The sequence below is a fragment of the Felis catus genome, chromosome A2 (assembly GCF_018350175.1).
Source record: "Felis catus isolate Fca126 chromosome A2, F.catus_Fca126_mat1.0, whole genome shotgun sequence".
Taxonomy (NCBI): domain Eukaryota; kingdom Metazoa; phylum Chordata; class Mammalia; order Carnivora; family Felidae; genus Felis; species Felis catus.
This window is the reverse complement of record NC_058369.1, coordinates 108557872-108571326: the sequence shown is the minus strand read 5'-3', so window position 1 is coordinate 108571326 and position 13455 is coordinate 108557872. Positions and strand designations below refer to the sequence as shown.

The following is a 13455-nucleotide window of genomic DNA, read 5'->3' as shown; positions in this document are numbered from 1 at the left end:
AGACTTCTTCCATTAGCATAGTCCCAGGGAGCAAAAGGTTAGGGAACTGGGACTGCCAGCTCTACCTGAACACATAAGTCAACATTTCCTCCAAGCAGCGAGGGAGTGTGAGAGTGCACCCACATGTGCATTAAAGTATCTGAGACGAGAAACAACAATTGTAATATTTTACATTGGAATATACTGTACAGATGGTGACATTTTGTTTGTGGCTGTAGGGAAGAAAGTAAGGCAGTTTCCAGATCCCACCCCCCCACCCCCAACACCTACCATTTGGCATTGGATATAGGAGGTTGAAGAAAAAGGAGAGATTTTTGCCTCAGTTGAAACAGCTGGGAAACAGATGGAAGCTGGTGTGCAATTTGCCAAAAGCCTTGTCCAAGTCTCCCACCCATTTTCCACCAAAGAAAAGCCAGTCAGGTGACAGTAGTGGAAGCCTTAGGGTCAGCAAATGATGGGCTTCAGGAAGTGCAAGAAAAAAAATTAATCAAAGATATAGTAAATACAAGTCCAGAATTATAGTCCCAAGGAGCATGTTTTCAATAGCACAGAAAAAGTGGGAGCAAACCTGGTGAAAACCACAACAGAAACACAGATACACAGATGAAAGTGTCCACCGAATTAATTGATGTTGGTGCTGCCTCAATTACATTGGCATTCTCTCTCTTAGGTGATGAATTAAGGAAGCACACACCCACTCTTTATCATGTTAGTTACAGTATAATTATTCCATGTGTGATTATGGTAAATTTAAGTATGCACAGTTCACATTGTTTTAGTCACTGGATTTTACTATGAACTACTTTGGTTTGGAATTCAAGCATTCAATAAATTGCTTTTGGATTTAAATGTTGAATTATAGCCAGACTTTTGTTTAAATTCAGTCACTGGATGTATAAACCTCCTGTTGTATATTTCTAGTTAGAATGGGCATGTATATAGATCTACTCAAGTGACCATTCGTAACAAGCATTGGCCCAAATTTTGTGTGCTTTTAATTTGTGTGTGTGTGTGTGTGTGTGTGTGTGTGTGTGTGTGTGTTGGTTTTTAAGCACTTTTGAATACTACAAAAGTTAAAGTATTTCAAAAATAAATATAAATTAATAGGCTTTCCTCATTGTGCATTTGTTCATTCATGCTTATGTCAGGGACTGTGTTAACCATGAATCATTCAAATTGAAATGCTCATGAGAAAAAATGTTCTGACTTTGCTGTCAGTTTCCAGAGTTGCTTTACTGAAAGGATAAGAGTATTGTCCCTATATAAAGAATAATCAGCTTCAGATTTTAGACTGAGTATGGTTCCAAATTGGCAATAAAACTTTTGATTCACGTGAGAACATAGATCCTGTGCAAGGGACTTCTGAATATTCTAGGCTGTGACTGGGTTTCCAGTCTGTCAGGACAGCCAATGGAAAAATTAAATTAAAAGAATTCAGTCATCTAGAAGATTTACTAACACAGAATAGCTAAATGCTCCAAAGATGAAGAGATTGGTAAATCTATAGCAAAAAAAAGAGTAGGGGGGATGATGGACTTCAGGTTCCACTTTGATTCAGGTAAGTTGGCACTGTGTGCACACGGCCTACCTGAGAGCTGACACATCATCTATTACATAAGTTGTATATGATCCTAGTGGCTTACTCTAAAGTACAACGTGTATGTGACATGTCACAAACCATTTTTGCCTTGGATAAAGCCCTACCTTCTCTGCCAAGGTAAGGAACCAGTCAACACAGGAGTAAGTGTCCACACAGGGGTAAGCCCAGAAATGTGGTCACTGAAATCCGAGGAATTTCTGACTGCACCACTGCATCGGTGAATCATACTCTGTGATCCCTCAGAAGCAAAGTAATGGCCAGTGTCCCAATATTTTGATGCAGGCTTTCTGTAGCTGCTGCTATTATTGGATCTACACAGCTTTACATCTGGCCAAACAAGATTCTAGAAAGAATCAGAACTAAACTGTTCACATTAGAGCACCTTGTCTAGCGGATTCCCACTATGCAGGGAATTCTTGACTTCGGTTGGACTTTTCAGACAGACAGAAAAGAACACTGACATATGTATATTATATTAAATTAGTATTAAATACTAATAATATATATATAGTACTTAACATATTTAACTACATACATATAAATGCACATAGTACTTAGCATATTTAAGCATCATTGAATGAAGAAACAAATGTTTCTTGCCCTTGAATGTTGACCAAAAAGATCTTTCCTAAAGTATACCATATTACATTTGTCAATTTAAAAAATAAAATGTCACTCTTTGTAATCTTTGATTAACCATCATTTTCCTATATTGTCTCATTTGTGCTCAAGAAGAGTTCGTTGTACTTCCACCTGATAAAGACATCACAATTTGTGTGTACATGCTCAAAAATAGAGAACTGAAGTGATTTTTAAGGGAGCACAAACACATCACTTTACCTTGTTATGTTGCTATTTCCTGAAGATAGATTCAACATGAATCACTAGAGCTGGTTCAATTACCTGTTATTCGTTTAAACACGTGGAATTTTTTTGCATTATAGGCACACAATGTGTTCTTCGGTATATTAAGAATGTCTTCTAACATACATCTCAGGGATATGATGAGGATAAGTGAAATACTATATGTTAATTATGTCTTAAACTCCTAGGAAGAAACATGGAATAATACACCCTAAATTATTATTATTTCTACATGGCATTATAAGATTTGGTGTTTGGATAGCTTTTGTTAGGTGTTGTGCATCTTATGTTTATCTCATATATGATGAAAAAACATTAACAAACTTTGCATATTTTGAGTTATATGAACACAATTTTATTTATAGACTCCACATTGGAATATTTATTGTACAAAATTAAAGAATAGCAATGCTATTGTACTTGAAGAGGCTGAACTTAAATGGAAATTAAAAGATCAGTAGAACACATTCATATGTATGCTTTGAGCTTGAACTGACTTTTATGGTCCAGTTGCTAAACATTTAAATTGCTTAAATGTTCATAAACTAAGTCAACGCTTTTTTTAGGAATTACAAAATTTAATCGTACTTAGATCCCAACTGTATATATGTTAAACAACTTATTAGACATAAATTTATATCTAAAATTATTTCCTAGAAATGGTTTATTTTATATATTGATCTTTTCATTATAATAGCATATTAAGAGCAATTAAATTTTTTGTTCATATTTTGGAATTTAGGCTGTGAGTCACATGAGCGTAGATTGAAAAATAAGAAGTGTGTCTTACCCTGTTGTGAGATCAGTCTTAACTATCTTTGCTGTATTTTTCCCATTTCTAACAGTACCCGAAAAAAGGAGTTACTCAATAAATGCTTCTGGTATGAATGTTGTGATTGAATGCATTTGAATGAATGAAGCAAATCTACTTCTTTCTTACTTTTTTTCTTTTTTTCAGATTCCCAGGAAGGAAATTATAAGTCAGAAGTCAATAGCAAACCCAGGAAGGAACGGACAGCTTTTACCAAAGAGCAAATCAGAGAACTTGAAGCAGAGTTTGCCCATCATAATTACCTGACCAGACTGAGGCGATATGAGATAGCAGTGAATTTGGATCTCACTGAAAGACAGGTAAAGTTGGGTATTGTTGTGATTATGGTATTTTTAATTGCATTGAATCAACAATCTTCTCTTGCCATTTTTGAAATATCTAGATTTGTGGTTCTTAAATACCATATGGAAGACAGGTGTTCTATTCCATGATATTTGGGCCCAGCAAAATGACAAAATTAAGGATAAAATGGCAGTGTTTTTAGGAAAACTATATCTATTCAGTTTAAGGAATTATTCTTTATTCTGTAATTGTTTTTAAAATACTATTTCTTGTATATAATGATGGCATATAGTGAGCAATTTTGTTTGCTTAAATTTTAAAATCTTATTTGGTATAGTAGAAAGCTTGCGACCCCATGTTAGTTTCCTCTATTGCTTAGGACAGGGTTTGCTACGTTTGTTACCATAACACATTAACCCCCAAACCTCAGTGACATAACAAAAATGTTCACTATTTGCTCGCTGTCCATACTTACAAGTCCAACATTACAAACTATCACTCACAGACCCAGTCTGACTCTCTGGCATCTCGACATGTGGTGTCCTTACTAACCACAGGAGGTAAGAAAGAGTTGGAAGTTCATGCATTGACCTTTAAATGTTTTCACCTGGAAATGACCCATGTCACTTCCATTTATACTCTAAGGCCCGGAAATCATCAGTGGTTCCACTTAAGTTCAAGGGGGCTGGGACATGATGGGGGCAAGGGCATTTAGATTATTGGTAAATATTTCCCAACTACTTTTGAAATTATATTGGTTGGCCTCAAAAATCCAGAAATTCTGACATCAACTCAGAAAACGCTGAAATTATTAATGATCTGTCGACCTCAGTTGATAAAACCTAAAAAATACTGTTTAATTAGTTAAATTTTAGGTTCTCTCTTGAATTTTATTTGCTCCAGTAGTGCTTCCAGTGCATTCTTTTTATGGATTCTGATTTGCCCTGGGAGAATCTAGCCTACTGATGGTCAACAGTTGCTAATCTTTAGAAAAACATTCCTGAAAGGCAAATCCAAACAACTTTATGGACAGTGCAGTTATGATTGGCACTCCCAGGACTAGAGTCTCATTTCCTCTTTCACTGTGTGCACCTCCTCTAGGGATCCCATTGGAACCAAAGAAATACCAACAGGGTGTGGACAAATGAATACTATCTTAGGAGAGCAAGTTATTTTATCCAATTTCTTAAATCATCTGCTTTCTTTCTGCTAATTTCTGTGCTTCATCTTTTGGTGGAATATTTCTGGGTAGTGGAAATATAGAGAGAAACACTTTTATGTGGTTTTATTTATTGGCAGTTTATATTTTATTAAATATTATGACTAGTGCCTACGTTGTGAAGCACAAAATTCTCCTTCTCTTGAACTTCACATACAAGGTTCCCTCCATAAGTGTATAACATTTGGCACGCAGGAGAGGAGAATCCAAAATCTGCCTTATCAGACATCTTTTTTTTCCCCCATTTTTTTTTTAAACTGGGAACAGATAAAGGAGGGGAGGAATTACAGGTTAATGTATTTATACAGAGAGTGAATTCAATAAAAAGAAACCATGTTTTATATGATACATAGAGGAAACGAATGAGGATTTGCTTCCAAGCTACCGAAATAATGGGATTCAGTACTACTCTCTTAGTCAAGAGAAAAGTCAAGGTTCTGTTCTTGGTATTCCAGAGATAGCTGTGGTTATCTGTGGTTATTTGATTATAAAGCAGAGGTTTCACCTTTGGTTTGGAATAATTTCATTTTAGAAGCAATTCTATAAATTTGGCCTGAGAATTTTGAAGGTATTTTGGATATTTCATTTTCTTCATGAGTTGCCATTCCTGATAGTGATGTGCAATTATATGCAAAATTATATACACACTTTTTAAAAAATCTTTTTTAATCTTTATGTTTGAGAGACAGACAGAGTGCAAGCAGGGGAGGGGCAGAGAGAGAGACACACACAACCCAAAGCAGGCTCCAGGTTCCAAGCTGTCAGCACAGAGCCCAATGCATAGCTCAAACTCATGAACTGTGAGATCATGACCTGAGCCGAAGTCGGATGCTTAACGGACTTAGCCACCTAGGCGTCCCCCCCTCCCCCCCAACACACAATTTTAATCTTTGCCTTTTTTTTTAAAGTTCCCTATCAATTTTGTATCAGTTAGCTTTTTGTATGTAATAATGCACTTAAAAATCTTAGTGGCTTCAACCAATAACCAGTATTTAATTTGCTCACAATTTTGTGGGTCAGGGATTTTGACTGGGCTCAATTGGGTTGTTATACTGCTGGGCTTACCTAGATCCATCATAGAGCTGTAGTCACCTGGTGGGTTTGAAGAGCTGGTTGGTCTAGACAGCCTCAGCTGGGACAGCTTGTCTCTGTTGTGTGTGGTTCCATCTTCTTCTAATAGGCTCCCTGGGACTTTTCAAATGGTGGTGGAAGCATTCCCAGGAGTAAAAGAAAAACTCCAATGTACAAGCTCGGTTTCAGTGTAGAAGGAGACAATATAAGGGAATGGATACATGGAAGGAAGGCAACATTTGTTGGAGGCCATTACTAAAACAAGCTAACTATACCTTTATGGGGTAAAAATAGCAAAAAAATAAGTTGAGATATAATTGGGTTTGCGAAGAACTTAAATTTGGTTTTGTACGGAATTTTATCCTATAAAAATCTTTATTCACAATTTTGCAAGTTAATATGAAAGGGAGATGTATCCGTGTGGAATCCAAATTCCCAAAGTTAAGTCTTTAGGTGTGTCTGTATGACTCAGTTGGTTGTGTCTGACTTGAAATTTCAACTCAAGTCATGATCCTAGGGTTGTGGGATCAAGCCCTGCCTCAGACTCTACACAGAGCTTGGAGCCTGCTTAAGATTCTTTCTCTCATTCCCTCTGTTCCCCTTCCTGGCTTGCACACTTTCTTACTCACAACAATAACAAAAATTTAAGTCTTTAGTGGGCCACTATTTGTTAGTAAGAAAAAATTGAATTATTATGATAAAAATTTGAACAAATTTCTCTAATTGCAATTGTTTGTTCTTAGGCAAGTAACAATCTCCCTAAGGCACAAAATGGAAATTAATACTACCTTCTCGGGGCACCTGGGTGGCTCAGTTGATTAAGCTGAGGTTGATCTCAGCTCAAGTCTTGATCTCAGGGTTCTGAGTTCAACCCCTATATTGGGCTCTACACTGAGTGTGAAGCCTGCTTAAGGAAAAAGAAAACAAAAACAAAAACTACCTTCTCTTGCTTCTACTCAGGTTTGTATGTCATAATAAATATGAAAGTATTTCTAGCATAAACTATAAAACACAAGTGTCAACCAGAGGGGCGAAAAATCTTTGCCATTCAAGACATAGTGAATTGTTTGGTAATACAAATATTTGTTGAGCTAGATGCTAAAAATTAAATCTTGCTAAAATAAGCTAGACAAGTCTCTGCTAGAAGTCATGGAAGGACAAAAATCAAACAAGTATTAACAATTGTGATGAGTGTTGAATGTCACAAAAGAGGAATGACAGAGTTGTATGGGAGAATGTTCCTGGTTGTGCCAGCTGTTCATTTTATTCCTAGACTTCTATGCACATGCAGTACCTTAAATTGAGAATCTGAAGGCTTTATTTATGTTTTGTGGGATGAATTTTACTATGCTAAGTTTATCAGAAAAATATTGTATGCTGTCAGGCATCAATTTTGATATTCTTAAAGGTTTGAAAACATATTCCTTCAATATGCCAGCACTCTTGTCCCAGTGAGATATTTTCAGTTTATTTTCTCAAGGTTGGGCTTTTAAAGTTATAAACATAGAGTTATAAACTGAACCCATTTCATTCGTCTTCTTTTAATTGTCTTACAGTAATTGTAGTACTTTGATTTTGTATTAATGCTATACATGTTTATCTATGTAATCTATATCCTAACACTATATATTCTTAAATAACACTCCTTTTATAGGATTTCCAGATGTAAAATTATTCTAATTATAGACATGCACTTTTTTCATTTCCATTCTGCAAGATTTATCTTTTCATACTTTAAAATAACCTGAGACTTATATCTAACTCCATATTGTGCAGTGTTTTCCTTAACTTTAATAGAACCTTTAGTCTCTTAAAATATTTTTCTTGACTTTAAAAAAGCTTTTCAAGACTTAAATGCAAAGGTAGAATTCATAAGTATATAATGTAAAGGGAAAAATAAATATTAAATAAGCTGCAACAATTTAGGGCAGAATTGTTTTAAGGAAATAACTTTCTCCTAAATGGAAACTTACTTTATAATCAGAAGTAATCTTCAGATGTACTTTCATCTAAGAATTTTATATAATTGCCTATGAAATATACATATGTATAACTGTTAAGTTATTTGTATATACTCCTACTTTGCTTAGTGATATAAATCACTAATCAATATATTTGCTACATTTTATTACAGGTCACATACATGTAATTATAAAGATTTACTCTGATGCTTAGGTTTCCCTTAAGGAAAAAAGTAAGATATGTTAAATTCTGAAATATCACTCAGGACTTGAATTTTCAAACCTCTATCTGAAGAATAGTTCTGAAATCTCACAAAGAAGTCAGATTCTTACGTTTGTGTCTTCCATAATGCAGTGCCTCTGTAGATCAGGGGAGCCTATAATCCCATTTGAACTCCATCTGGCCAAAGAAGAAGAAAAAAAAAGGCTCATTCTGCAAAGTGATTCCACATTAGCATATAGGCATTAAATAAAATTATTTTATGTCAAATAAAAATGGAGATACTAGAACAAAATTGAAATTCAAATATTTTTAATTATATAATTTTTTTGTATAAGTTATCAGTCCAGTATCTCCCAGCTTCTAACTTACAGTTTCTAATTTCCAACATATTCTTATATACCCTTCTGAATCAACAGCTAATAAGACTCAATTGGCAGAGCCACTTGGAATATTTTGAAGAGCCAGTTAGTCTAAAGACCCTCCTGTCCCAAGGTATTTTTACATTTGACGTGCTTATTCTGGCCTTTTCATCCATCCAGGCACACTTGGAGAAAGCTCCTGCCAATTTTTTAATATCTCACAGTGGGAAGAGGAGGGAAGGCAGCTGCATGAAACTATAACAGGAGTGACAAATGGACATTTTTATACAGCTAAGGCTGCCAAATATAGAAAAAAAAAGGGGATCCATTTATTTCACAAAGCTAATCAAAGGTGCAATGTTGCAGAATTGTAAACTAGCAAAGATTACTGGAATAAACAGACCGAATTCATGATACCTCTGCCAAGATAAATGGAAAATCCCACCTAGTTGGGTCATATTCCATTAGTGGAAATGAGAAGGATTATGCTTTGTTTGTTACTCATAAATCTTTAAATGGCTCAGTGCCAAATATTTTCAAAACAGGCATTGACTTTTTGGATCACTATGAAGGAGAATTTTCCATGTACCAAATAAACAGTGGTTTTGCCTTTTGCTCAGCAATTTACACAATCCCTGTCCTTTGCAAGTTTATTTCTGTAAATTCATATGGACACTTTTTAGCTAATAAATTATTCTCCATGACCAGACATATTGTCTGTTCAAGGTAATTCAAGACTACCTGTGTAGCCAATGATGTTAGAACATTTTCTCATTTCTTAAGGTAGTATTTAACAGTCACCTGCAGTAACAGTAAGATGTTTCTTTGTTTAAATCATGGTGTGTCTGCCATTTGAAAAGATTAAATATGAGTTGACTCCTACTGAAAAAATGGCGGGAAGCATAAGGTAGAGGAGTTGATGGTGGAACATGACAGAATCTTAGTTTCTAATGTAGAGAGGTATTGCCTGAGCACTGCTGGTTTTTTTTTTTTCTAAGAAATGCATATTGACAACGTACAATCTAAAAGCCAGAATCAGAACTATCTTACATACTACAAAACATTACTTCTATGATATAAGAAGAGCAATGAATGAGAGTTGATTAGAGAGCAAGATCTATAAATAAAGAATTAATTATTTAACTCTCTCCTAAATCAATTTTTAGAAATACTACCTATATAAAGTAGAAGACTGAGAAAAAAGCAATTGATTTCTAACAGTTTACAAATATAAATATCTAAATGTGAAATAATAGAAAAAATATTAGAAAAATAAAGCCCCGCCCTTATTGAAATAGCCTTGAAAATATATAAAAAATCAAGTTTTAAATGCTGTTAGATCAATAGAGATAGAAATATACATATAGGTATATAAATGGATATATACACATACATTCGTATGTATGTCTTCGTATATGTATCTATATATTCACCTATAAAGTGAGCCTTTATGATTCTTGCTGTGAGCATTCATCCAACTGATATAATGAAAGCATAAGGATAATTCTCTGTTTAATCTCAGAATTTCTATATTTTATTTCCCAATTTATTCCATACAGAAACAAATATATTAATTTATACTTGATCAGTAAATCAGTAATAACATTCTGAAACATAACATACACCGCATCACAGGATCACCACTTAAAGTGTAATGCTAGGGCACATGGGTGGCTCAGTCGGTTAAGTGTCTGATTTCGGCTCAGGTCATGATTTTGCAGTTGGTGAGTCTGAGCCCCAAGTTGGCCTCCGAGCCTGGAACTTGGAACCTGGAGCCTGCTTCAGATTCTGTGTCTCCCTCTCTCTCTGCCCCTCCCTCTGTCTGTCTGTCTGTCTCTCTTTCTGTCTCTCTCAAAAATAAACATTAAAAAAAAAGAATAGATTTTTAACTTCACATCTCTTTATCATTTTTCTTTCTCATTTTTTTATGCTGGACAGTTTTTTTTTTTTCAAGTGTTGAACTATATCCAGTTGTTAAGGTTATTGACTTTTTTGTGGTCAGTGCATATGAATGTAATAGTAATAATTACTATTATTCTTAAAATAATATTGGCTCTAAGGAGGTGGTTCCTAAATCTAAAAAATTAAATGGCAAGTATAGTGAAGGCTTATATATATTATAATAATGAACTTAAGGATGTCTAGAAATAGTCAGAATATTAATTTCATTAAATTGAACTATAGGAAGTTGCCCATTGTTCTTGTATCCTGTTAAAAATAGTGTGCTCCTATGTTTAAACCACATATTTATATTTGATAGATTTCACTTAATTAGATAAAGGTTAGAAGAGGTGGTTAGTCAAAATTGTATATACTGACCGCGATATGTTGCTAGCTATTGTTACACATCATCCCAGAGATCAGGCAAAATATTGGGAACAAATACTGTCATTCTAGTTGATCTCATTGGTGTGAACAAAATAAGTACCAGTTGTGGCTCAGAATACACAAAGTCCATACAGAAAAGATTTGCTAGTCAGGATTTTTTTAACACAATCAAAGATAAAGGTACCTGATTTGGTTTTGATTGCAAATGTCAAATATCAAGTATCCACACAAATTTGCAGAAGTCATATGTCATACTATACTTGGGTAAACAGTAAAGATAACCAAAGGTACACCTGTTTTTTAACTGTATGAAAAATAGGGTTAGAAATAATGAATTTTGATTATAAATTAATATTATTGAAATAGACCATTAAGTTGAATTTCATTAGGTATGGCAGAAAAGGTATTGTGGTTATCATCTATTACTATAGTGACATTTCTCAAAAAAATCGATTAAAAAGAATCACTCCTCTAAGAATTTTACTCATCATGTGAGTGGCTACTTTGGTTTGCATTTTTAGAAAGGAGAATGTTCTGTTGGCTTGTAATAATACCCATAACATTACAATTTATTATGGAGAATTTCATTTGTTGCCTCAAAAAAGTTTTTTTTTGTTGTTGTTGAATATATAATTTGCTTTTGACTCACAACAGCTGATGTGTATTCAGTTTGTTTAAAAATACGCCAAATAGTAAATGTTTTATGACTACATTAGTGAGCCTAATTCTCAAGCATTCTAAAGAGGGAAGAAAAAGGAGCTTCAAAAGTGAAAATCATAAAGGCGAGGAAATGATTCATTGCTGAAATAGAGGATAAACATCAAAACCAGCCCTCCAAACAAGAATTCAGTCTTTAGTCATGGAATATGTCCTAATACCCTTCAGCCTCCTACACATACAAACAACCACTTCCCAACCCCATGTTTCATGGCTGTTAGAAACAGGACAGTCAACTGGTTGCTCCCATGAATTTCTTGGAAATGGCTGAGGGATTCCTTTTCTGTATAAGATATAAATCTATTCAGGCAGGAAGAGTAAAGAAGCTTTCTTTTCCTCATTTTTCATGCTTACCTTATGGAGCATTCTTGGTTGTAATTCTTCAGTTCAACTGCTGACTTTGCCACTGAATTACGTGGGTAAGTCTTTCTAGGGCCTATTTACCTTGGCTTACTAGATCAGCTGCCATGACCAAATATAATCACAGGGAATGTGATTAAATCTGAAAATTGTACTTATAAAATTATTCTTTGCATGTTTTCACATGGTAAAGATGTGAACAAATGTTTGTTAGACCGTGTATTTCAAGTGCCCAGATACTAATGAAAACATTTGAAATATTAAAGCTACAAATTCCAGATGTTTAGAGACCTCTAGATATGTCACTGAAATAGTCCGTTTTCGTCCACATGTTTGTTATTACAATAGTTTCTTCAAAGGGCAGATATTTATGGTGTTATATAAATATGGGTTATAGCATTGGGTAGTTCAACATTCTCTCAGTCTCCTTGCCTCTGGTCACCTTAGGAAATTGTGTGGCAGTTGCAGACACATATTTCATTTGCGTTCTGCCGTGATATATTGTGAACCCTAAAAAGACAGGTATTTTGAACTTTTATATAGAAGGATATAATGTGAATGACTAAATAAATTAAATAAAAAGGTAAAATGAATGTTTACCAAGTGGCAACAGTGATCCTCACAGTATTATTAAATACAAAAATATGATTACTAGATTCTGAAATACATCATTTGAATAAATTAATCACAGCAAAAATCTCTTGGCTGCTTTATTCAGTAAAAGGAATCAAGATGGGAATAAATGCTTTCCTGTTTATTTAAATAGTATTTTGATCATCCAGACAATATGAATACTAAATACTTTGTTGGCTAAGGAATAAAAAGTGAGAATTCTTCCTAATAAGTAAATGTTCTGAAAAGTAAGGTATATAACTGATCACTTTAATTATTCACTACTATAATACAGCAGGCTATTATATATTTGTTACTTTTTAACATGAATATTTTTTGAAAAATACCTGCATGCCTAGATATTAAGAGTCTATAAGGTTTGGTTCATATGGTTTGATTTCATGAATAATAGTATTTTTTCATAATTCAGATTCTTGGGATAAAGAATTTATTTTATTATTTTTTTAAGTTTATTTATTTATTTTGAGAGAGAGTGAGAGAGAGAGCATGTATGAGCAAAGAAAGGGCAGAGATAGGGAGAGAGAGAGAGAGAGTCTCACTGCAGAGCCTGACACGGGGCTCAGTCTCATCATCATGAGACCATGACGTGAGCCGAAATGAAGAGTCAGACACTTAACCAACTGTGCCACCCAGGTGGCCCGATAATTTATTTTTATCAGAGTTGTTAATCATACTATGTAACATGACAATACACACTTTATATGGAATCTTGCCTTAGATCTGAGCTTAAAAATGGAAATATTTGAAAAGCAAAAAAAAAAAAAAAAAAAAAACACTTCATTTGTCTAGTACTTTTCAGAAAAATGGTAGACTAGAATATAATATTGGCTTAGGACCCCCAAAATAATAAAAGCTCACAGAATTTGTATATCATGCTCCAAGATGAACAGATTTAATTGTATGCAAAATGTTTGTTGATCCAATATCCTAGAACCTATAGCATTACTCTATGTTACTGGGACAAAAATTTCAGATACCAATAACATCAAAAGCACGAGATTCTCAG

General features: G+C 34.2%; 1 protein-coding gene across 1 annotated transcript in view; it reads left to right on the top strand.

The window, feature by feature from the left end:
• Nucleotides 1–13455, top strand: part of MEOX2 (mesenchyme homeobox 2) — a 65518-nt gene that overhangs the window by 44506 nt on the left and 7557 nt on the right. The window contains exon 2 of the mRNA XM_003982817.6: nucleotides 3423–3595. Within this exon, the coding sequence (XP_003982866.1) occupies nucleotides 3423–3595 (173 nt within the window). The remainder of the gene's footprint in view (nucleotides 1–3422; nucleotides 3596–13455) is intronic.